Consider the following 26676-nt stretch of genomic DNA (forward strand, 5'->3'; position numbering starts at 1 on the left):
TGCGACAGAAACACACATCAACAGTGTCATGTACTTCTTTGCCTGAGTCCTTGTCTGTTTTGCGCTGTTGCTTTCCTAAACAAATACAGGACTGCAATGATGGTGCGTTCGGAGTCACTGGATGGGGATTCATTACCATGAAAACTGAATATTAACCCCTCTCAACCTTGTTTAATGGTTTCACGCACCTCAGACAAGAAGATAAGTGGCTGATATGACACAGCTGGACGAGGGCAGAATGGCTAGCACAAGTCTTTCACCGTTTGAAATGCGTTTACAAAAGCTATGCAACCTAACTTTCACGTGCGACAATTTCAAAAGTTCGCTGCGCAGGAGTTCGCTGCACAGACACACAGCTGCAACTTGTGGAGCAACCACGTTCGAAGTTGTAATAACCTGAAGAAAAAAAGTGTGCGTGACACAGGTGGCTCAAGACTTGACTCCGCACCTCACGCACCTTGCGCGGAAACGGTATACCAACCAAGTACCACCAGACCATGCCACGGCGGAATCTCGCGATTGCCAATGCGCACACGTCAGGCAATTGTACTGGAAACCTATCGCCGAGATAAAGGTCCAACTTCAGGCCAGCTTTGGTTCCGTCTTATCTATTTTGTTTTACATAATCCCTTCAGTGCCTTTTTTTTCTATCTCTCTTTATGCTTTCTTGCGCAAAGAGCGGAAATCCTCGTGGGAGTGTTTGATAGGTTGTTTGATCTCCCATGACCCTTATGGTCATTTGTTGTACTAGTTACATTTTCTAATATACCTTGATCCTAATGAACCTGGTCATTGATATGGCAGGGTAGAGTAATAATGAAGTCATCCCCTTCTACATCGTTCCTGTTCAGGTCCGAAAACTGCACTTTCAGCTCAACCATGTCCAAAGTCGGCAAGGTTTGATTAATCGAAAGAAGAAATGCTGGCCCAATGCAGAAAACCAAGTTACTGCCTCGCGTAAGCATCGGGCTTTTATATACGTTGACGTGACAATTCTGAAAACAGCACTTGCGGTGGAAACGGTTTAGCGAAACCAACAGACGTTCAAGAGGATGGTAACACAAACTAACCTGCACAGATCGAAGAAATTGCACAACGGTGCACGCCATAACGCCGATTCCACGCCTTGCGGGGCAAATGCGCAGCCGGCTGTCGTCCCTGTGTCACACACCCCACACTGTTTGTAGTTCAAACGATGAGAAAGTTGAATACTGGGTGAAGTCACACCACTCGCTTGGCGTGCTCGAAAAGCGTCCGTTGACTAAAAACGCCTCGACACGCCATCGTCAGTGCCCTCACACTTGCCGTCACCGTCTATCGCTGGTGACTCTGCTGCCACCGGTGAAAAGCGGGCTGAATAAGGTAACGGAGGCAGTCCTTTAGGTAAGTATACAAACAACTTGGACTTGGCGGAAAGACACTGCGCAGAATGTCCGTGATTTCAATCCTCGCAATAGATCTTGCATGCGTGCGCGCTAAGGCCAGGGAAAATGCCACGGCGTCCTGGACGAATTTTGCCGACGTCGGCCAACTTGGGGCGTTACACCTGCTACTAATCTAGCTTGCAGAGCAAACTACATGGGGCGGCTGGCATGACGCTGATTTCAGCCGCCCGAGGAGACATAGAATTTTGACATAGTTCATTCAGTTCGGCTATCTCGGCAGCGACACAAAATCTTTACTTTTTCCATGATCGGCTTACAGCGAGAGAGTTACTCGAGGCGTACCATATAAGCAAGAAGGGACAAGATTGTGTCAGCGACACCTCAGTTTATCTGCACAACAGTGAGATGAGGTTTATTGACCAGCGTAGGTAGGTTGCGTTTGACATAAACAAGGTGGTTTTTTTTTTATTTTCTCGCGCACGCGCAGTGGTGTATGCCTGGGTTGTACTTATATGTGGTCCTTGTGGAATAAACTTTATTTGCAAGTCTGCGCCCGTTCTTGTCCCATGCTGTCTCTGTGGTCCGTTTTTTCGCGCAGTTAAACAATGTTCGCTAGTATGTACCAACTCGCCCAACAACAAGTTCTTCGAACCTAGATAAGTTCTTTCTTTTATTCATTTTTTTCACATGGGTTAAGTTTGTTTTAGTGTGAGAGCTCAATATTTTCTTTCTCTCTTTTTTAACTTTGATCTATTTCGAGGCTCTCGGTCAAATTACGGATAAGTGGTGGAATATGTTGTCTTCAGTCGGTGATGCAGGTACGAGTCGTGGGAGAAGAGGAGTGATTTACTGGAATAATAAAAGAGTTAGATGGCCACACAGGCTGACTACGCCACACAGGCTGACTACGCCACACAGGCTGACTACGCCACACAGGCTGACTACGCCACACAGGCTGACTACGCCACACAGGCTGACTACGCCACACAGGCTGACTACGCCACACAGGCTGACTACGCCACACAGGCTGACTACGCCACACAGGCGAACTCGCACACAAGAATAGCCACACGTTTTCTTCCTTCACCGACAACTGCTACGTGGGTCCCAAGCTATGTTAGGCCCACTAGCGCACTGCATGAAGAGCGCTTTCCAAAAGCACAGTCAGCCTGTGTGGCCATGTAACTTTTTTTATTATTCCATTAAAACACCCATCTTCTCCCACAACTTGTGCCTGCATCACCGACGGCAGACAACATATTTCAATATCATTCGCTAAAAGTTTTAATTAAGAATGACATACCATTTTCTAAAGCCCTTTCTATGCAGACCTGAACACAAAGAGTGAACAAATGCTCGATCTCTTGTATATATTTTCGTTATCTTCAGGTCTACCTGCCACAGCGGCCGCAGCAAATCATCGAGCGAACCAATATTCAGTAACGATTCAGCGGTAAATTCGAGTGAAATGTGTGAGCATTATGTCACACCTCTTTGAAGTCCCGGATCCATGATTGAAACCACGTTTACCACATTGCAAAGTGTTGTTCAGGAGCTCACTCGACAAACGTCTTGCCTCTTCGAGGAGGCAAGACGTTTGTATATATATATATATATATATATATATATATATATATATATATATATATACTTTGACACTCCTAATGCTGACGCCTTAAACCATGGCACTCACGCAAAATTAACGTGCGAAGCGTGTTTGATATTTCAGATGCAAGAGCTTTATCCCCAGACGCTGCGAACTGTCAAGCTGCTCGAGTGTTCGTAAGTGTATTCTCTTTGTGTTCCTAATTGATCCCTCTATGACGTCGTCAAAATAGCTCAATCTTTCCAAAGCGTACATATGTTTGCGCACAGTTTCCTTTGACATTGTTTGCACGCATTGAATTTATGCGTTTATATATATATGTGCGATTATATGCGTGATTATATTGATTATGTCATTACTTTTACAAAGAATTATCTTTACTATATTTGTTTATTCTGTGCCCTAGTTGTTGTTTTTTTAGAGTACAACCATGACATGTTAATACTGCGTCTCCGCAGAGCTTGCTTTCGCAACACGGAAATTGGAGTTCATTTAGACAATGGTATGGCTTTATACAGTTCGAGAATTCTACCACCGGAGGGCGATTCATCAACAGATGCGGCTCACACACTACTGTACGCAAGAAATACGATTCCGGATTGAAAGGGCAGTTGATAGCGTACTAGGTGCGACAGACAACGTTAGCCAAGAAGTTAAGAAAACGTGAATGCAATGTACGCGGATAAACCTTTTGTAAACCTACACGATATTGTTTGTAGTATCAGTGCCTTTTTTTAATTCTATGAATCGCGTATTTATTAAAGTAACTATTTATCTTCGCAATATAAATGAGAATTTTTTGAAATTAAGATTCTTGTGCAGCCTTTTGCTTGTCAACTTGTTCACAGTAAAAAAAAAAAAAAAAACACAAGGCAAAGGCGGGCTGGAAATAAAATTATTTCGTATTAATTTGGACCACCTGAGGACCTTGAACGTGCACCCAATGCCCGGCATACGGGCGTATTTGGATTTTGCCGCCATTGAAAGGCGGCCGCCGCGACCTCGTCGTGCTTATCAGCGCAACGCTATAGCTGCTAAGTAACCGCGGTGGGTGCGCATTGGGAATCGAAACAGCTGCTTAGCGATACCAATAAGCGACGTGACGACGTTAAAGAGAATGCCCAGCTATCGTGCTTTGATGCCTAAAGCCAACAATCATTGGTGTTCGGTCACTTCCATGAAGGCAACGCACCTGGGATCGAAGTTCGTCCGCGTGAAAGGTTCTCGGGCACTCCTGCGCCGTGATGCCGACAGCCGCGATTTCAGACATCGGTTTGAGCGCTTTTCTTTTTTTCAACAAGCAAAAGAAAAATGGAAAAGTGAAAGACCAAGCGATAGGTGGCTTTGTACAACGCAATCTGATGTATTCGATAATGTTCTAGATGTTCCTAATTTAAACATCACAACTATAGTCTTTTCGCATATTGCCGGTCAATTCTAGCTAAATAACTCATAGCAAAAGTTATAAAATGCCCTTGCTTTCTCAAGTTAACTGCCAACGACAACGCATCCATCTTCTTCGCTGTGATTTCATGTTACTTTTTCAGAGCCTTGATAATGGTAGGTAGGATTGTGTAGCGAAGAGCAACAATCATACGAAATTATGGATTGCCCTAGAATGCATAACAGATCATTTATTTTCGTATACTGCATGAAACTGAGTCACCAACGCGATCAGTCAAATTTACTGTTGATTCACTGATTATGTTGTTTATTACGCGTACTGCCCATTTAATGACTCTCCACGCAACCCTAACATCTTGCAGGGACGAATACAAACTGGAGCTGAACTTCAAAACGCCACAAGACCAGGTTTCCCTCGAAAAACTGCAGGCCTGTGATGACACCAAAGGAGAAGACATTTGTTTTTTTCCACCGGCTTTGTACGTAGTCAACGGAAGTGTGTCAGGTACTTGGTTGAAAGGGCTTTCTGGTGTTATTCCGGGGAAAAAAAATAGCCCGTCTTTTTTAATTATGTTCTTTCTTTTTTTTCGGCATCGATAACACGAACCGCCACTTGGCGGTAGAATTTGCCATAAAATTTCATTCAGTCTAACTAGAGGGATCTGTGGCGTTGGTTTCAACGGGAGCTATAGGGTCCCGTAGAAACCAGGTTCAGACCGCATGGGAGTGATGGGTAAGTTTATGGATTTGCCTAAATTTCGTCCTTCAAGCTTCAAACGGCTACCTGACTTTGTAAACTCGTCGTTTTCAACAAAGTTCTGTGTAATAAATAATTAAATAAGCATCATTAAAATTGTATGACGCCAGGATTCTAACACAGGACCTCCTGCACAGAAGCCCTGATATCGAAGCCATTACGCCACGAACGCATGCATCGACGAGCGGCATAGAACGACCGTATGAATTTTTCGCGGGTCGAAGCCGCTGAGGCGCTTAGCGCGTTTCGATTTGGCCGCGTCGACAGGCTGGAGCGGTGCATTTAGTAGCGATTGTGCGTGTTCGCAGAGTCTCCTGCACTTGGAAAAGTACAGGTTGCACTGAAATTTAGGACAAAGCCACAAGAACGTCTGAATCCGCAAGCACGAAAATAAGGCAAATCCATGTACGTATACCAATCAGTCCCACAGTGACCGAACGATTGCAGCGCCAGAGCTCCCTGTAGTAATTATTGTAAGGCACTCTGTGGAATTTGCTCACTTGCAGAATTGCAAAGTCAAGACAGTTACTGAGCAGTGCACAGTGACGCTCAAGCGAACACCCATTTGGGCAATGGTTCGGTAAAAACTCAGTTACGGCGCAGTTACGCTATTGACCCTTTTTCGAGGCGATCCCATGGGCGCTGCCATGATTGATCACGTGCTGATGCGTCTCTTGCTATAGCCTTAGCTGCCTCCGTTGCCTTATAGTGCCTGGAATATTCCAGGCACTATAGTTGCCTCTGTGTTTACAATGAATGTACGTACATGACGCCCGGCGCCACTCAGGAAACCTCTGTTTTGGGGTATATCGTAGACACTGACTTGGTGGACAGCACGAAACTTTGGCCACAGCTTCATAGGACATGTAAAAGCGCTTTCGGAGCTCATTAAGCTTTGCCCAAACGGCGCGAGCAGCGTAAATGGGGCTTGTTCTAAAAGCGAGGCTAAAATGTATTTCAAGCTATCCAAACTTTCTGCTTATGAATGGAATCAGGATCAGTGTGTTTTGCTCTTCATTCTTTATTTGGCAACTACTTTGAATCAGCGGCGTATCACGTTTCTGACTCAGTGAAGTTCGTCGATGCGGTCACTATTTGATTATTTTCTGCCTAATCGTTCACAGGTGTGCTCAGTTTCAATAGATTTGTTCTTGCTGCACACAAGGTGGGAACGTAGTTGTTCTGTACTTTGTAATAGCTTGTAGCAAAGATGTATTATCGCATGTAACTCGCTTACTCCTGTGGACCGTCACGAAACATTCAGTTTCGACCATCCCTGTGCTGTCGGTGTAGTCCCTGTCACCCATGCTTTGGCGCATTGGTTCGAGTGTGCGCCCATTCACATATATTTAATACGTTGAAGATAAAGTGTCCGTAAGTTCCGTGCGAGATAGGGTAGATGTGCTTAGATAAACTGTGCTAAATTTAATATGCCAGGAAGCGGCGCTACTCCCGTTTTCATTATTTAACGAGCGGTACTCACTCTTGCCGACGTTCCGGCGTTGAAGTCTTTAGAGGTTAGCGGCACAACGCTGGCAGATTAGTGAAATTTTTAGATCCACGAAGAAAGTCATGCATCAAGAAGGGCCGGCAACACAGGCTGTCCGTAGGTAGCAGCGGTCCGTGAACGTGGTCACACATATTCATTCCGTTCCTTAAAATGCCAGTCACTATTTTTCCAGCCAACTACTCCACACGTCTTCAATCTCCCGCTCCACATGTTCAGCAGGAATGGAGCACATTGCATGAGCAAAAACCCAGTTGCATTTGCGACAGCTGATAGCACAGAAACTGGGCAGAAGCGGTAATGCTTTCGTATTCGTGCGCTTTCGCTGAAGCAACGTGCGGCGCACCGCCGAAAGCGCCACCTCGTTTCTTGAGAACAAACTGACTGTTCCGCGAAAAGGGTCAATACGCCGGGGCAATGTGGACGCTCTAAAGCTTAGTCTAGCGTCAGCGCGCAGCCAGCGTACCTGGCGGCCACGGTGTAAGATATATACTCTTTAGGTGAGGACACTCGCCAGACTTGATCGACCAGATAAAGTAGCAAAGGCGCGCGCCGACCGGCCCGGTGACGGCAGCGGATACCTATCGGCAGTACGACGCAACTTCCACACAGAAAACTTTTTATTGGTTTAATTTCCCGTTGTTATAGCAACCGGCGGTTCGCGGGAAATCCGAAATGGCTGAGTGACGCGCGAAAGTAGGTCACCGGGGAGAGGGCATGTGCGCGTTCCTTGTCGGCGCACGCTTTCGCCTGCGTTCTAACTGAAGTTGCGCCGTTGCGCCGATAGGTATCCACTGCCATCACCGCCCCCGATAGACGCGCGCCCTTGCTACTTTATCTGGTTGATCGCGTCTAGCAAGCAAGCCGAGAAGTGTCCCCACCTAAAATGTATATATCTTAGACCGTGCTGGCGGCGAATAGTGTGCTTTGGCTCAGTCATCGCTGGAATAGATGACAGGGCACAAATAGAACGCGTCCCATCTCACGCCGGAGACGCTAGACCAGAGTGCATTGCGCGCTATCTTGGCGGGCCGGCATCATGCTGCAGCCTTCAGTTCGAATGTACTGAAGAGATTCCACTGAGTTAGCGCCTTTGCAGCCTTCGCCAAACGAAAAAGCGCTCACTCACCGCGCACTTGTGCCCATGCACTGATCACCGGGTTGCTGCGTACAACGTTCAACATCCCGATCTCTACAGGGAACACATTTTCGGTGATCGTAGCATCGTAGGCGTGTCGTATCCCACTTTGCTGGCAGCTGCATGGCGATTCCATTGACTGATAGCTGCGGAGTTTGTGCGTTGAGTGCGTGCTATTTAATTACGTATTTATTTATTTACTTCTTGCACGATAGTGTCATCTGGTAAGGCGTAAATTTGCATGGAAGTAAGTTTGTTTATTGGCATAGCAATTTGCGTAACTTCGTTAGTTCGGTGGAATCGAGTTTATTTTTTCTCTTTCTTTTGTTTTCTCTAAGTTTTGCAGCGAAGATCATTCGTAACCGAAGACGGGCTATTTGACATGAAATAACATTTCTTTTTTTTTTAGCAAAAAAAAAAAAAGAAGTAAGGCGATTATTTCTCACACGTAAGTCGTTACTTAGCAGCCAAATTATAATAGAAAAGAACGGAAAAGACGCAGGCTGTGATAAGAAGCATTGCGTGATTGCCGTACTTTTTAGGTACTATGACGTTGGTAAAAAATAGACGTGTCTGACAGTTTCAAACGCCTTCACTTTCTATCGCCGGCACGAGAACTTTTCAAAGGAGGGCAATCGTGCGTCCTCTAATGGATTCGCTTGCATACGTTACACTGAACACACTGCATCCGTGCATCCCTCTGGTGCTTAGCGGATACCAGAAACGTCATCCAAAGTAGGCCGCCTTCTTCGAGGGCTGATCTCACCTACAGTCGCGGATGCATGTCTCAGCTTGAGTGTGGGTTCATGGTCCCCATATAAGTTCACGCATTTCCTATATTACGGACTCAGGCTTTGATTCCTGATTTACGAACTGGATACTAACCTAGGCCTGGAGGCCACTATTTCAATCCTAGAGACGCTTACACCACCACCTTACACAAGATAATCGAAATAGGTACAGAAAACGCATGTTCTACCACCGCCCCCAATAAATCCCAGATTTATGACCGGCTAATTATTGCAGATTCTTTAAGCCACTAATGAAAATGACAGCAGCGAAGGCTAATGAAAATTATGTATTTATTTTGTTCACAGCTGCAACAGAAGAGAACCTGTGCGACACCTACTTGAAGGATGTAGCGCAGAAATTTGGGAAGCAGTACGAATGCGTTAAGAACGAGAGTTCGTACGCCCTGAAGTGCACAAAGGCGTACAAAACAATGACGTCATACGAACAGGGAGCTCTTAAGGTCGACGTTTGTGCAGGTATGTTTAATCAAGAAAGTCACAGCTGAGTTTTCACACATTTCCTGTTGTTTTTACATAATTAGATGAACGCTTGCTTACAACGTGCATAGGTTTTCTCAAAAATGCATACTAAGCTCCTACAACGACGTGTGCAAAAGACTACACACATGTCCTTATTATCACCTAAAGGGCCAATAAAATGAAAGATTAAACGAGTTTAGACTGATAAATTATTCTTTCAAACATCTATACTCGTTAATTTCGCTGTAATAGATTGATTATTTGAATATAAAATGAAGATGACAGTTTTGGATGTTAATATTCCGCCGGAACCCTAGTGCCGGTACGTCAGTTTGACGTCACGGATGTTTTTTTTTTTTTTTGCATCACCGATATTGTTTTTTTTTTTGAAGTTGATATTTGGCACTTTTAGAATTCCATGCAGTCAATTTTTGCCGACAAAAATTAACTAGGTCCGAGTAGTCACCATCAAAATTTAGGACTGCTGTCACTATAGGGTTTTTCTACATTCTTTGTCTGAAACTTTCTTTTCTGGCCCATTTATGAATTGAGAGGAGAACGGCAGGTGCCACCGTCTAACCGGCACTGACATGCCCTTGTATACTGGTAATAATAATAGCAAAATTAAAAAAAAATTAACGCAGCGTTGGGACCCCCTGTATTTCATTTTTGCGTCTGTTCTGTCTGACTAAGCGGCTTCTCATAGAATTACTTTGTTGGTGTTGCAGACGTTTAGGTGATTCACTAATACAGCTGAAATAATTATTTTCTCTTAGCGTATCATTACAGTTTTGTATACGTAATATAGTGAAAACGAAAAAGACCTACGGACAATAGAGAGCTTTAGAATAGGGGCCCCTAAAATGTGGGGCCCCAAAGAGCTTTGTGGGTGTTAGCGTTGGGGCATGCAGGAGCGAAGAGCTTTAGAATAGGGCTTTGCGTTTGCGGATAGCGCCTTGCGCTTGCAGCGCCACTACGGTGTCAAATAAAAACTATTAAAATATTAAAATAAAATGTACCATTCTATAATAAGAAAAGTAATTTAGACTTTCGTGTTTTCTCGTTTAATTACAATTGAGAAATTATTTTGTTAGCAGCAAGCAACTTGTTTCTTAGTTTTGAGTAACCAACTTTACGTGCCTTCACCAACCAAGTTAATCTGTGTTAGGCCTATACGAGCCATGAAATCGGCAATCTAATTCGGATTCAGCCATGTCTAATGAATTAATCTTTATTACACACATTAGTTGAGAGAAAGCGATAACCGCATGGTTATCGTTATCGCATGGTTATAACCGCAGTCACTTCTCCTAGCTTACGAACTTCACGAGTTACCGCGAATCGAGCCCAGTTTGGTGCTAGGTTAGAGCCGTCGCTTTGATGGGCGCCGCCATGTTTGTTGACGCAAAGCTTTTGGGTCAGCTTTTGGGGATCATGCTAAATAGGTGAAATTACGTGCTCGACGCAAAACTCAAACGCAGTTTGCGTCTCGCACATGCGCAGTGGCTTCAACGCTATTTCTTTGGGGTCCCCCAAACGCTTGCGGCCCCTATTCTAAAACTCTCTAATAAAGCCGCGCCTGTGGTTGACAGTATATGTTCCAGATCAACCTCCACGGCCATGAGTGGCGCTGGTTACCATTCCTATAGTGCTAGGTTTACTATACGCATACACAAATACCTAAGGATATTTACAAAGGAGGGGGGGGGGGGGGGGGAGAGCAGCCACTGCCATAGCTTCATTTATAGACATTCGCACACGTCATGCCAAGGTTCTGTGTTTGGCAAGCTGTCTTTCTTTTTAAAGCGATGCCTTATATGTCTAGGCGCAATGGTATATGGCTAGGCGAAATCGCCTGTGTGCACAAAACTATCATCATCAGCATTGGCTCGAGCGTCATCGTCTTCTTCCGCAGCTGGCTCGTTGGCGCCCCTCGGGTTGCGCTCGTGCTCGGCAGGCGCTCGTGCCACTGCTCCCGCGTTCGTCGTCGTCCTCTGCTTCCACAGCTGCCTGCGTTGCCGCTAATCCCTCCAGCGCAGAATTTCACTTCTCTTCTGTTGTCGTAATGGGGAGGCCGCGTTTACGGTGGTATGAGCCATTCATTGTCTTATGTAACGGACAAATTTAATTTTGAAGTAATTTAATTTCGAAGAATCGCAAGCGGCAATGGCGGGCGAATGCTGCTAACCACGGCACCGAGCAAACTCGAGATATGGAACGCAAGCGACAACGGCGGACTGCGGGCATACCATCACTGACGTCATTCTCTCCGTCGCAGACGAACGTCTGTGTAATTGAGAAGTACTTTAATGAACCCTCGGGATTAAACCAGTGATAAAAACCGTAGCCGCAGGTTTCAGCTTCGCTGGTTAACCATCTTCACGAAGTGGAAGGGCCGACGAATTTCTTCGCTTTCATTTGGCTTTTCTTTATTATTTCGCCATTTCAATTTTCAGCTAGTTCAATTCAGTTGCTTTCGCCTATGCTATCATTATGTGTTGTCTTCATTTAGTTGCTAGTAACAATGAACCAACCCCTTAGCTCCCTCCATTCTTCTTGCTCTATATAAATTCGCTTTGTTAATCGGACACACATAAAACACACCCGCCGTGGTTGCTTAGTGGTTTTGGCGTTGCGTTACTAAGCACGAGGTCGCGGGATCAAATCGCGGCCGCGGCGGCCGCATTTCGATGGGGGCGAAATGCAAGAACACCCGTGTACTGGGTGCACGTTAATGAACCCCGAGGGGTCGAAATTAAGTCCCCACTATAGGGCGTGCCTCATAATCAGATAGCGGTTTTGGCATGTAAACCCCCTGAACTAAATAAAGCACATAAAACAATAAGAATCATTAAGTTTTATTACTTCTTAAGACACATTTAACGCGTTCTCACTAGTTCTCCGAAGGAACTGGAATACTAACGCTGTAGGTTAATATCTAACTAATAAAGCATGAACGATGACAACTCCAGCAACAACACAAAGCGAGATTATGGGAGCTAGATAAATAAGTATGAATGGCAATTTCTTTTTGGACTCACTTACGGTCCTTCACACTTATCCCTTCACTATCCATCGAAACGAACGAACGCGAGTTGTGTTTTCTTTTCAGAGCGAAAATGCGAGGAGTACTGCACCGAGCCAGAACGGCAGTGTTTGGAAGGGAAGTGCGTCTGCCACATAAATTACGTCGAATCCGCCGAAGGCGTCTGCGTTCGTAAGTACTTTACCTCTAGTTCACGGATCATATACCGAATGCGGAGATTCTGCAGCGAATCCATATGAATCTAAAGGGATTTTTGTGCAGCCTAGCGAAAATAAAAGGAGCGAAAATGTACGACCAATTACGATGGTCGCGAACACCACTGGTTGGTCAGAGCTCGTCATACATCTTGCCGAATTTTGATTTTCGTTAGGTGTCGAAAAAAATTAAAATAAAGATAAAAATACGTGCATTGCGCTGAGTGAATAGTTCAGTGGAGTACTCGTATGCTTACATTGCTTAGTCACCGCCACCTGTCGTGTACACACAACTCTGCATGGTAACGAACGAAGTACGCACGCGACCGCGACATTTCCGAAGTACTGCGATACCAAGGAAACTACGCGTAACAAAAAGGATGTGTGGTATTCCCATTCCTAGGGAATGCTCTCATTCGCGGCTTGGTAAACGTGTTTTAGTTGCATGCGGAATTGGCGATCGAGGTGTGGCAAGTGGAATAATATCACAAATCTGTTCTAAACTGAAATATACACTTGTGCTTTCAACGATCTGCATCACGTATACACTATACATAAGAGGCACTTCTTATACTTTGGTACAGTAAAGCATCATACAGGGCTTGGTACATAAGATGTAGGTAATTGTGATAATAACAAAATAACTAGTAAAAATACAGGTATAAAAATAGAAACTAATCAAGTACATATATACAATGCACTCAAGCTACATCGTTCTGAATTGATTCATGATCATCATGATCACCACTCTATTTTATGTCCACTGCAGGACGACGGCCTTTCCCAGTGATCTCCAATTACTCCTGTCCTGTTGCGCTAACTGATTCCAACTTGCGCCTGAAAATTTTATAATTTCATCACCGCACCTAATTTTATGCCGTCCTCGACTGCACTTCCCTCTCCTTGGTACCCATTCTGTAACTCTAATGGTCCACCGGTTATGTGCCCTGCGCATTACTTGGCCTGCCCAGCTCCATTTTTTCTCTTAATGGCAACTAGAATATCGGCTATCCCCGTTTGCTCTGCGATCCTCATTGGAAATTTAGCTTTCCGTTCCAGGAAGAGCACTTGCAGTTCCGCTCGTGTTTCACGGAAATATTGTATGCAATCGGTGTTCTAGCCGATATAGGAAAAGCGCTGTACTGTCTCCTATTTTACATACATGACTAAGCCTTGGTTTTACTCCAGCTCTCTTCTTTTTGATTTTATGTTATGAATTGCAGGTTTAATTCGTGTAGCCAGCGCCACCGCTACTATCTCGTTCTAAGTTTTTACGTGGTTGTTTTTGACGTAACATCTTTTGTAAGTGAATACTCGTCAGGAGGTGCTTTACGAAATAATGCGGAGAAAGGGTGTACAGGTTCGAGTGTTACCTTATCCTACTGAGACCAACATAACTGCAACATTTGCCGCCATTGTTTAGCGCAGTGTAGCACCTTAAATAATCATCACTATAGCAGCCCTAGACATTTGTCGCGTCTGGGACAATTTCTTATTAAAAAGCTGTTCTTGTTCAGCTTTCATTCCTCGCTCTTGGTTTCGAAGGGAATAAGTGGTAGCTTCGGGTGCCTAGGCCCAGGGCGTATAAGAGCCCTTCTCTACGCTGAAGTACGGTGACTTGCCAAATGGATAACTGTGATTCTTGATTGCTTTCTTCAGCAATATGTGACAAGAATCCTTGCAAGAATCGCGGCGTCTGTGAAAGAAGTGAAAAAGTGTCCTACTACTGCCGGTACGTTTATTTGTGCATTACATGTTCAGGTTCTTATAGCGTTCCTTGGGGAACCCTTACGTATATACGTAAAATAAAAAAGATGAACTGAAGTGTCAATGTTTAAATGGCAAAAATATTGCACGACTGCAGAATGTTATCCATGACACTTAAATATTATTATACTTATTACACCTATTACGCAAACATAAATCTACTAATGTGAAATGCGAGACCCTCCGCGTGCGTGCGCGAGCTCACCGTGTCCTTCCTCCCCCCCCCCCCTCCTCTCTCTATCTCATCTTTCTATTCCCTCTTTCCCGTCCCCCAAAGTAGGGTAGCCAACCAGACGCATTTCTGGTTAACATCCCTGCCTTCTATCTTTGTCTCCTCCTCTCTACTAATGCAAAAAAAAGCAATATGCTTGTTTTGGATTATGTAAACATGATTACTTTACTACAGCTTCATCTATGGCACAGAAACATTTTGTGGAAGTACACATAAAGTGCGGGATTCTTTGATTATGCTCAGGAGAGGATTGCCTATGTAATTTGGATTTCTATCACTACTTTTTTACAGGTGTCCGCCGAGCTACACAGGGCCAAGTTGTGAAGTTCATTTCGAAAAGTACACTGGTATGACATTTTTATGACAACTCCAGAAAGTATTTTAATGGTTTTAGCTTAATGAGCCCGCGATTATTGGGTACGGCTTTTATTAGCCGCTGTCTATGAATAGGGGATTTTATTTTCTGATATTGATTGTCGTGGCCTTCTTTTCTTTTGCAATGGGCTCTCACATTTTTTATGCTGGTGTAAAAAAATGTCAGTTTCGCAGTACTTTCGCAGCTAGACGGTAAAATGACCTGAACAAATGCCGCTACGTAAGACGCACTGCTGCCACGTCACCGATTATGGCACGTGGCTTCAGTAAATCATCCGACCCAGAACGCGCGATACCGCCGTTGAGAGAGCACCGCGCTGCAAGGAAAAAAGAAATAAAAAAGAACGAAGAGAATAAAAGAAAATAGATAGTTTTAGAATTTGGGACCCAGGACTCCGGGTCACCACGCCGCGTTGGGTAGGCTGCTCTTGGCTTTAGAGGAGCAGCAGAGTTTGAGAATTGCGTCAAGCGCAGGCAGCGTTGAGTCGAGCGCTCGGAACGGTAAAATAAAAAGGTGCTTGAAAGTAAAAAAGTTGAAAAGTTTTTCTTACAAGTGAAAACAAACAGAATGCATTTTTAAGCAAAATGGGCAAACAGTAAAATGTAATCAACGTAATAAACCTAATCACTACGTTAGTACTACAAATTAGGTATGCTCTTTCGGGCCGAGCAATACCACGAGGGTGACCTAAGATGGTTTGGGGACACAAGCTAGTTTTCGATCTTTTTGTCTAGGGTCAACGCAAACGCAAGAACCCAATACTGACTTGGGTTCTGTGCAAGCGCGCTTGTGCTCCGCAGTTTTGTTGGGTCCCCAAACCACTTGGGTCCCCAATTCTAAAACTTTCTAATATGGCTGGGCTCATGACGTAATTGCGACGCTGTTCGTCAGCTATGATATGGGAGCAGACCGGGAAGGAATGTCGCTAGTCGAGGCAACAACAGAGAGCGTCTCTGTTGGCAGGGAAGCTCGCTTCCTGGCAGCGTGTTAACGCGACATTCCTGTTTCTACCATCGCCTATAATAATAAACCAATTTAAAAAACATTCTTGCGTTAAAATGGCTCCATAGACGCCACCGTGCGACTTACAATGCAGAACCAAATTTCCAATGGGGCCTGGTGAGGAGCTCTTTAAAACAATATACGAGTAGTTCAAGGAATGATACATCCGACTGTAACACTGGAATATGAGCAACTAAAGATGAACTTGTAGAAGCATAAAGAATTTGATGTATCCGGACGAGGCCCCATATCAATGTTGCAAGGTTGTTGCAATGTTGTATTGTCTGTCAAAACCTACTTAAGAGAGAAGAATTCATTGGCATGGTTATATTATAAAAATTGATTGCTTAGAGCATTTTTATTGTTTATCTTGAGCAAGCTTTTCAAGGGAATATCTTCCGGTTTCACAGTGAAACTCTGGAAGTATTAGAAGGAAGCTTTTGGTGTAGATCGCATGCACACCTGGGAATTTCATCTCATATTCTGGCGTAGCGAAGTTTGCAAAAAACTGGGGACAACGCACTGACCTCTCGTAATGATAACCTTGTAAACTTTTTCAGAGATATGCATATTTTTCCTTATGAGCACCCTATATAGTTCAGAAAGGTAGAAGTAAGTCCATGTCCCATTAAACTTCGATGCTTGGGTGAACCACACCTTGCACCTTCTATCACTTCTCGGAAAAGGCTGTTACTTAGTTTAAGGTCCAGTTGCGTGCGTGCGTGCGTGCGTGCGTGTGCGTGTGTGTGTGCGTGTGTGTGTGTGTGTGTGTGTGTGTGTGTGTGTGTGTGTGTGTGTGTGTGTGTGTGTGGTGTGTGTGTGTGTGTGTGTGTGTGTGTGTGTGTGTGTGTGTGTGTGTGTGTGTGTGTGTGTGTGTGTGTGTGTGTGTGTGTGTGTGTGTGTGTGTGTGTGTGTGTGTGTGTGTGTGTGTGTGTGTGTGTGTGTGTGTGTGTGTGTGTACGCGCGCGGCAAACTTGTAAAGCGTTACCTTTTGATCGAAGCTGAAAAGTACATATTTCTGCGTTTTTCTTTACAGCTGCACAGAGAAACATTACTATTGTTGGCGTGATTCTTGGAGTGTTCATTATAATTTGCCTCGGCATTTCTGGCGCAGTAATTAGAAGGTAAGAAAATAGCCCCTCGAGTCAGCATTTATTCGATATATGATTATGATTTTCTTTACTCTGGCTAAACTAATATAGCAGAACAGCTACGTATAAAATAAATTGAATCGTGGTTGTTAACAACCGCGAAACTTCACAGTGGGTTATAAAAGACGTCGTAGTTAGTGGCTCCGGGTTTATTTCGACCCGGTTTTCATTCTGCTCCCGTGATTAGCACTCCCACGATCGGGAACCAATCTCTCGGCCTCGTTCTCAGCAACAAAACGCCTTAGCCACTGAGCTTGCGGGTTTGTTGTTACGTATCAGAATGGATCACAGGATTGCATAGTTTTGAATTTTGCACCTATGTTGTACATTCTCTTTCGAGCACGCCCCCAAACCCGTCCGAGTCCGAAATCATTTTAAATTTGGTAAGTGAGACTAAGTAAACTTTGTTGACTAAAAAGGACACGTTTTGGCAGAAACTATACTACGATCTTGGCGCTCAACTCATGTGGCCATTTCGCCCTACATGTGCTAAAGAAATAAACTACTTCATAGCTGGCATGTTTTGCCAAAATTTGAACTCGGAAATTGTAACATGGTTTGGTAATCGCCGTTCTAACAGTTTTCTTATACAGCTATATGCGGTCTCGAAAAATTGGCGTCACTTAGTATTCAACCAAGTACGGTACTTACAAGGTACCGCATTCCGCTAAGCGTTTATTTCTCAACAAAATTTTAATGATCTATTCGAATTGAACCACATTGGCGCTAAAGCAAGAAAAAAAAGCAACAAAATTGTTAGCATATGTTCCTCGAACGTGCAGTTTCTCTCCTGAAATAATGAGGCAATGTCTATCTGCCACACCAAATTACGCACAATTCATGCTGTTCTAACGAGAGAAAAAAAACGGAACGTTTTGAACGCGGTCGGGCTGAGAAAAAAAAATGAGATAAAGGTATGGCTCATACTCAAGAAGTTCGTAATGTCGTGACAGCTTGTGTGTCTTTTTTTTATTTACAGGCTAAAAAATAAAAGTGTGGGCAATGAAGACCTTTAGCTTGAAGTTCATATAGAAAACACCTGAAGCAAGGAACAGAGTAACGTAAGTGAACTCTGCCAGCAATGTACACCTTGTTCCGCAATTTTTTTGCCACTGCCCAGCTGCTTCAAGGATGTAAAAAGAGTCGTCAATCTTTTTCCGTGTTTCTTGCTAATATGTCAACCTTTCAGCCTATGTGAAATATTTAGCTTAATTTGTCATGCAAGTATGGCGATTATAACTATATTAAGGCGTCAAAAACACACAGCACACAAGAGAAGACAACAAGACAGAGCGCCACTCACAACTGCTTTATTTTATGGTGTCTTCTCTTGCGTCCTGTGTGTTTTTTTTTTTTTTTTGGCGCCCTAATATAGTTATAATGAACAGATACCAACTTTCCCAACATCAAGTTCTCTTAAAGTATGGCTAAAATGAGCGCCCACATACAACGTAGGTGTAGGTTTTGCGAGCATTCAAACAAGTGCCACAATTTAGTTTTAGATCTTGTAACAGCTGTAGCTAATGTATAATAAAAGTGACTAGAGCGAAGAAATAGAAAAGGCGCGGACAACGAGGACGTCTCTTGTCTTTTTCTGTGCTGTAGTCACTTTCATCATGGTTTACCAACCCTAGTGTCCGTTCTTATACATTGTTCTAATTCATCTTGAGGGAGGGCGTTGTGTATGATATTCACTTTGTCCCAATGTAGAGAACTGAAGACTTTGCAAAATTTGACCAGTACTGGTATAGTATATGTTTTAGTTTATTATAGGACAATAACTGGGTAATTTACTATTATTTCTGAACTGAGTGGACAATATTTTCGCTTTGTAAACTACAGTGTGCGAAAGGTTCGAAACGACTTGAAATTAAATGTGTGCTGTGTCTTGTTTCGACATACAGCAGGGAGACCCATAAAATATTATTCAATAAAATAAGCACCCTCCTGCGATAACTAAAATTCGCTGGTCGAAATTTCGCATTTTATGAAGATTGCAGCCCATCATCGCACACAACAAGGCATCTTAGCACGTTTTCTGAGTCCTAGTTTCTGCTGCCTTTCAGTGTTTGCCGATATTCTGGGGTGGGAAAGAAGGCCGTACATTTCTTGTGTACTGCAGTCGTACAATTCACAACCCAAGGAGAATAGAAATATCGCAAAGATAATGTGCTAAAGCAGGACATTATAGTTTCAGTTTGTCTCAGTTTGTCATGCGAGCAACTTCCGCCCTATTGGAAGGCGTGTCGTAGTATCTCAGAAAATAGTGGATAAATAATGCGCATATGCAGTCCCTCTGAATGACAGAAAGAACTTTAAAAGTTTGCTGCCAGGCACGCGCTGTAGCACCATAAGATGCACAGCACTAGGCCCACAATTTCACTTTGTCTCAGTTTGTGCTTTGTGTTTTTGTGTCAATGATTTATTACTAAACTCAGCTTTATTTACTCTATGCAGGTGAAGAACATTTCTCCAGTTCAGCTGCGGCGCTATTATAGCCGAAGTTTGGATGCATTATGAATGCTGAAGAGTTCCGCAATGGTTCTGAAGCTTACTTTCGTATTACATGAACATTTGGTCGACTGCTATTGGCGATTCTATTTGAATAGCATCGAAAAAGATAAGCGCATAGTTAAAGATCGCGTATGTTAGTAGTCTGCACGTACGACTCCGCGTACACAAGGAATTCTTACGTAATGTGGACAAGCGCGGTTATTTACTGAATAATAGTGCCAGCAGGATTGAAGAAAGTGGGCTTGGAGCGCGAAAAATCTTTATAAGTGGTTGGTCCACGACAGTGATTTAGGAAGGGCGCCATTTTTGGTGCGAGAGGAGCCGTTCAAGTGATAAAATTTTCTGTTAGAACTATGCCTAAATTTATGAAGTAAAATGTTTCTATTCAAGCTAAGGACACGAAACAGAAACGTATATTTGAAATAACTGGTAAATGCATTTTATTTTCATTACATAAGACAACATTTATTGATACGAGCCCACGATCATTGTACGGAGCTCGTTCAACGAGCTATTCTTTCGTGGCAACGCTTACGAAAAGCAATGTACGTGCTCGGATTAATAAATCACGAACACACGAGCTCATTTTACGGTTCGTCGTATTATTCTGAACACACACACACACACACACACACACACACACACAAACACACACACACACACACACACACACACACACACACACACACACACACACACACACACACACACACACACACACACACACACACACACACACACACACACACACACACACACACACACACACACACACACACACACACACACACACACACACACACACACACACACACACACACACACACACACACACACACACACACACACACACACACACACACACACACACACACACACACACACACACACACACACACACACACACACACACACACACACACACACACACACACACACACACACACACACACACACACACACACACACACACACACACACACACACACACACACACACACACACACACACACACACACACACACACACACACACACACACACACACACACACACACACACACACACACACACACACACACACACACACACACACACACACACACACATAGGTACAGAACATCTTTGTCGCTTTATTACTTTTGCGTTACATTTTATATATCCCATTTATGTGGGTGTTTAAACACCACCACAACAAGTGATAACACTGTCACCACTGCGTCACCGTCCAGTAGATACCTGGCCACTCCGGTATTTCGGGAAGCGAAGGAGCGGATGAAGGTGCCCAAAATGGATATCAATGCTGAAATTTTAAAATAATGCTTTTTTTTGTTTTAGTTACAATTGCCGACGTTTCGGATACGGCAGAAATATGCTTATGAAAGAAGGAATCGGCTCCTGAGTGTGCCATTTTACCGAGATTCTGTGCGATTGGTTGACTCCGCAGTAAGAGTAAGATTGAGAATTCCGCGACTGCTGCCTCCTCAATCAAAGAGACATATACCACCGGCTTCAACTGAAAGTAGCATTCATAAACAGTTGTGTGTACCGCATATGGCGTATCACCGATTCCTACTGTGATAACTGTGGCAGTATAGAAGCAGTGCACCACATGTTACTTGAAAGCTCCGCGCACCGCGACAACCGATTTTGTTTTGAGCGTCACATGGACAAGATTTGTCACGCTGCAGTAACGTTACGTGGCATCTTATAGGTAATATGCCCTGCCCGTTTAAACAACGGGAGCCTTGAATTTATTCTTCTGAAACATCTGATAAATTGGCCTTCACGGAAAGCTTTAAACAAGGTTCACTTCATGATATAGAAAAGCCTGAATTCACCCATCGTCTAACCCGTGAATATCATGTTTAGTTTACTCGACATTTTATATTTATTTGTATTTTCTTTGTCCCACTCTCGTCTAGAATCTTTTAATCGCCTTCCTCCTTTCTATGCAGAGTAGCATATGAGCGGTCGTATGCCCGCCAGCAAACATATCTGCCTGCCGATAAATGGCTTCTCTCTCTCCTCTCTCTCTCTTGCTCTCTAATTCTGGCTTTTTCGCTCATCACTGCTATATGCAAATTAGAGATCTAAAGGGCTATTAAAAAGAACATATTACAAATGTCCTTTGCATGCTGACTTCCATTATTTCATAGTAATGTTTCGATGGACCAGCAGAAATATTGCACTCCATTGTGTCCACAACTCTACTCGTTCGTCATTGGAACTACTCCCCTTCGCGTACTAAGCTTCTGAGTGCTTCTTTTTTAGGAGTAATTTTGTCCCCCTTCGTCAGTGCAGGGTAAAGAAATATTGCAAGATACATCATACTTTTCTGCATATAACGAAATTCTCTTTGACCAGTACTTAAATGTATCAAATCCCATCAAAGTGCATGAGTCGTACACGCATAAAGCTTTAGTTCTGAAGCTAGCTCCTTTCATGGAGCACAGTTGTAAATGTTTTAAATTTTCACCGTGTAGAAAAAAACTGGCAGGATGTTGCTACATGATAAACCCTCATGAGATGTCCTACGTAAATTGCAGCCTTACTGTTCTTGTTTTTGCCTCGTTAGGTTACGCTTCATAGCGTAAAATACGTAGCGGTTACTTACCGTACTTGAGATCCTTAAAAGAAGAGTTGTTAGATGCGCTCTGAACAGCCCTGTACACTTCAAAATCGTCGCAGTGTATTTATTGCAATTTTTTATATGATGGGCATTGCGGCATTATTGGCATGTTTATTCAATGGTTGTCTTATTGAGCACGTGATATTTCCATAATAACTCATGAAAATAAATCAGCTGTGTTGCAACAGCATGTTTTCACATATATATTCAATATGAATATAATCCCGAATATTCGCAGCAACCATTGATGATCAACAAGTCACGCGCAGGCTTCTCCTTTATTTGTCCTGCGCCCGCCATCAGAAGCTAATTTCCAAGAAAAAGAATGCAGAAATCGTGAATGATACTACACGAGTGTTGCCCTCATTAAGTAACCCGTTGGTGCTGCTGCAACGTGACTTTCACGTAGCAAGGTCAATGCTTAGCTGTCATCATTCATTGAGCTTATCCAAACGTTGCATGGTGCTTCTTTTTTACACAACGATACGTCATCTTTCCAACTGCGCTGTTTGTTTTACCCGCATTCACTTTTTTACAACTGAAAACTAAACACTGTTATCCCAAATGCGAAGTAGAAACCGTCCGTGCTAGTTACTCAAAGTTGCACTTTATATATTTTGAAAGAAGGACCTTCGTATTTCGCGTCTAAAACGCCCACATGATTTGAGTACAGACACGTTAGTTAGACAGGCAATTCATCGTCATTATAGTATTGTTAACATATTCACAATATTAGTTACAATGCGCTCAGTGGTACACTTGTTTAATTATAGAAAGGTGAGTAAGCATATGAGCGACAAAGTTTCAGTGGATGGAAAATTCGTTTGCTATTCCCTTTGCACACGGATCTCTACGCGCGAGGCAAACAAAAGCTCAATAAATGTAAGAAAAGTAAGAAAAAAAATTTTTCGAGTTTTAATTTGCACAGACAAAGAAAGCGCTTATTCTACAGAAACCATAAAACTGTGCGAGTTTCTGTCTGGTTAGGTTTCTGGCACGAATTCCCCTAAAGGCATCGTTAACTACCACTGTTAACGAACGAATTCTCTTTCCTGCGAGAACAAATTCGGGTTGTCCAACATTCATATGGCACTGCACTTTTGGGTACGTGTTCTCTAATAGGTAATATTACCCGCATCGGAGCCTAGAGAGGATAATGTCTACTAATGCTTCGTTTCCTCCTATACGTGTCCTAGTCCCCCCTATGCTCCGTTTAATGCATAGCAGGCAATGACACCACTGGCGTTATAAACAAAAAAATATTGCGTGACTTATAAAATGTATAGACGCGCATCATCTAAATCTATGTAACATTAGGTCTTGTACTTTATGTAGCAATATATAGCGTAATGACTGCACGAAAGACATCGCACATCTGAAGCTGTTGACAACCAAATGAGCGGAGCGACACACAAGTTGCCGCAGCGCCCTGCTTACGCTCGTGCCCAGAACACAGTACAAGTAGCGTACTCGAAACACAAACATGCACAAATAATAGGTGTCCTGACGTAACGTCTCGTCCACGTTTTGTACATTCTTATTTTTCTCCGATATACAAATATAGCACTCAATGTAGACTGCTTCTAGCATCTGTCTATTTGAAGTTGAAGTTAAAGTTGAATTTGAAGTTTATTTCTTTCTTTGTTACAGAAAAAGGAACAAGAGCTCAAGGCCATGTGGCCTGACAGAGGCTCTTGCTCCTAAGCGCGTTCGGCAATTATATTCAAAGCAAATACAGCACAAAAACGAGTGAGGGCAATGTAGAAAATACAAATAAACAAGACCGATTTATACAATTATTACATGAATATACATTCTATGCTTGAAAAAAAATTATTGGTACGTACTTTCACATGACAGTGCAGATAGAAACATACATATACAGTGCATAACAAAATGTCAGTACAATAGCATTTTATTTATAATGAATTTGAGAATGTAAGAGAAAGGGTTTTATACATTCTTTAAAATGGGGTGCATAAAAAACATTTTTTTGTTCATCGATGTTTAGAAGCATAGGTACCTGCTCAACATTTCTTTCCGGTGCCACCCAGTGATCTGAATCATATAATGGTCATAGCCTGCAAGAAAAAAGCTATTTTTCCTAATAAATGCGTGATGTGAGGAAGTTGCTACGTTCATAATATTAGCAAGGCCTCATTATTGTTACATTCGCCTGGATAAGTACCTATATTCGTCCATAACTATACTATACCAGTATATGACAAACCTGTGTAGGCGAACCTGGATGAAGCGTTTTCAATAACGAAAGCGTGAAATTCACTGACCGATAATGATGCAAAATAAATTATTCATAACGAACGGCATGCACTGCTTTCCCCGCATCTGATTGGGGGCGTCCACTGCTAGCGCCGCAATGCCTTTTGCATGCGCGAAGACAGCGTTCAGAAGAGGTATTGTTTTTGTCGTTCTTATAATCTCAAGCACACGCGCAAGAATGCACGGAACACTGCCAGAAGCTACCAAAAGTGTACTGGAAGCCGACATTCAGCGAAATGTACTGGAGCAGGTCTACAGAATCTCGAGCATTGAGAACGCCACTCCTGCTGACATTTAGAAAGTGTTGAAGGCAAAGACTAAAAGTACTGCCGGCTACGCGTAGTATTGTTTCCAATAAAGTAATTTCGTGATTGCTTTTTATCCCCCCCCCCTGCATTGGAAATAACAATATTACCTGGTGTATCGAAGTATGTTTAGCGAATAAGCTTTTTCGTCACAACTTGGTTAGGCTGTATCCAATTTCTGTTGCTTCAATATATAGCATTTACCAGTGTGTTTATGTAAGTAGTTTTAGCATCTTGTCGTTTAATAATGTGCCACCGACGTAAACCTCCTAACTGATGCCCATCAGCTTAGGTTATGTAGTCGAATACGACAAGTAGTGAAAATCAAGTTGAATGACAGGTGCCTTTTGAGATTCGGGATTCCTTCTTGCTACGACTTTGTGAACTTGGTCTTACAGCTTTTTAGTAAAGTTTTATTAGAGTTCTGTTGTAGTTTTTCGTACTTCTAACTTGGCATATTTTTTATGAAGCGCTTGGAGGTCAACAAGAAGAGTTTCATTCATCTGTCACATCACTTTTTTTTAAAGAGAACTAATTCTATTTCAGGTTGAGCAGATACTTCAGAAGAACACGTTTGTGTTTTTGATCTTTTTAAACAAGGAAAGAATTTGCACCTGAGCTTCACTGTTATTCACAACTGAACCGTTGTGCACAATTTGTTGTGCCAAACAAACTGTGCGCAATTTATAACTTCCGAAGATCCAGTTTGGTATTTGGCGTAAGCTTCTTCTGTGTACTTCTAACACTTCTCCACACTCAAACTGGTAATCATCCTCACGACTATGCAGCGGCAGCTGCAGTCATGGCGGCCAGTAACAAAAGCGTTGTAGACGACACCGTGACAGCACTTGATGGTCCAGGATCTACAAATAGCAAAATACAAATACACAGTGGTGTAATGTCTGATCAAGAACACCGGCAACAGACTGGGCTAGTCGAATAAGAAATGAAGCACTTTGCTCAGGTAGCAGAAAATCTACAAGAACAGCCACTTTAAAACACTGCGTTATCCAGTGTGGTCGAACAAGGAATGTGGCTGGAGCCAACGTTTCGACTAGTGAATTGTCTTATCCAGACTTGCCCTGATGACAAGTCCCCTTCTAGAAACGTTGGCTTCAGCTACAGTCCTTGTTCGACTAGTGTTAATCACTTCAAGCCTCCAACTTCCTGTGAACGTTTGTTCTTTGCGTTGTCTACCATATCTTTCGAGTTTTTGATGTATTGCCCGCCAGATTTGTTGCATTTCCATTCATGCATATCATTCCTACTTTTTTGAACAATAAAGAAAGGCACTCCATCGAACAACCACAGTTAACGCTTCTATCATGTGTTTTTTTTTTTTTCACGAAAACAACGTCATGAAGAGAAATTTAAAGGTAGCTTAGCTAAAGACATCATTTGCAGTGGTAAAGAGGATGAGTTGTGTACAGACGTTGAACTGAAGCTAGATGTTCTGGCATGATGAATATAGACAAACTTATTAATTCTTCTACAAACCTGAACAACCTTGCGACGTTTCAACTTTTCCTTCAGGACATTTGCAGACTGCCTTTCCATCCACTGTAACACACTCCGCGCCTTTCTTGGTGCACTTCTTTCTGACTTCTTCACTGCATTGAGACGAAGCTGCAAGTTCATGTGAAAGGGGCTATGTTAAGGTTGTTGGTGTATATGGTTTAAAGTTATTTTTCCTTATCTAATGCTATAGCACCTCGAATGTACTCTAAAAAAACATGTCTTATTATTTTAAGTTTTTTTCTTATGCGGTAAGTAAACTAAGTAATTACCTGCAAGGTGTCCATACCCGAAGCTTTTATTATATACGAGTGCTTGCAGAGGTCATTGCTGAAACCATGTTGGCGGCCTTTCATTTATTGGTATTTCACGTTCATTGTTAAGAAGTATAAGCTTGGCCTCTTGTTCTACTATATTTATCTAGGACATGTCACCATGCTTTTATTGATACTTATTACACTGTTAATAACTAAACATATTCAACTAAAGAAAAAAGATACACTGAGAGCAGGGAACCCCATCTTATGTCAAGATAAATACGTATGTGTATAACATGAACTTGTAAAAATTATTAAAAATTTCAAGCATCGTTATT

General features: G+C 42.9%; 2 protein-coding genes and 1 long non-coding RNA gene across 9 annotated transcripts in view; 2 read left to right on the forward strand and 1 right to left on the reverse strand.

The window, feature by feature from the left end:
• The window catches only part of LOC119456166 (glycoprotein antigen BM86-like), a 114602-nt gene that overhangs the window by 30607 nt on the left and 57319 nt on the right, over nt 1-26676 (forward strand). For 3 of the 7 annotated variants that reach the window (XM_049669578.1, XM_049669582.1, XM_049669583.1), the window contains 7 exons: nt 3115-3167; nt 4758-4900; nt 8895-9065; nt 12181-12285; nt 13968-14040; nt 14599-14654; nt 16722-16809. In XM_049669578.1, the coding sequence (XP_049525535.1) occupies nt 3115-3167; nt 4758-4900; nt 8895-9065; nt 12181-12285; nt 13968-14040; nt 14599-14654; nt 16722-16809 (689 nt within the window). Of the gene's footprint in view, nt 1-3114; nt 3168-4757; nt 4901-8894; nt 9066-12180; nt 12286-13967; nt 14041-14598; nt 14655-16721; nt 16810-17815; nt 17898-19293; nt 19934-26676 lie in introns of those variants that run through there. The other 4 variants (XM_037717791.2, XM_049669579.1, XM_049669581.1 and 1 more) reach the window with 4 other exon arrangements.
• On the forward strand, nt 4936-8176 carry LOC125946424 (uncharacterized). Its single transcript, XR_007467576.1, has 2 exons — nt 4936-7139; nt 7581-8176. It is a non-coding gene; the product is annotated as an uncharacterized LOC125946424 (long non-coding RNA).
• The window catches only part of LOC119456167 (glycoprotein antigen BM86-like), a 46953-nt gene continuing 43868 nt past the window's right edge, over nt 23592-26676 (reverse strand). The window contains exons 17-18 of the mRNA XM_037717793.2: nt 26064-26192; nt 23592-25429 (exon numbers count right to left, since the gene is read on the reverse strand). Of these exons, the coding sequence (XP_037573721.1) occupies nt 25347-25429; nt 26064-26192 (212 nt within the window). The 3' untranslated portion in view covers nt 23592-25346. The remainder of the gene's footprint in view (nt 25430-26063; nt 26193-26676) is intronic.

This window comes from Dermacentor silvarum, chromosome 6 (assembly GCF_013339745.2).
Source record: "Dermacentor silvarum isolate Dsil-2018 chromosome 6, BIME_Dsil_1.4, whole genome shotgun sequence".
In the NCBI taxonomy this organism is placed as follows: Eukaryota; Metazoa; Arthropoda; class Arachnida; order Ixodida; family Ixodidae; genus Dermacentor; species Dermacentor silvarum.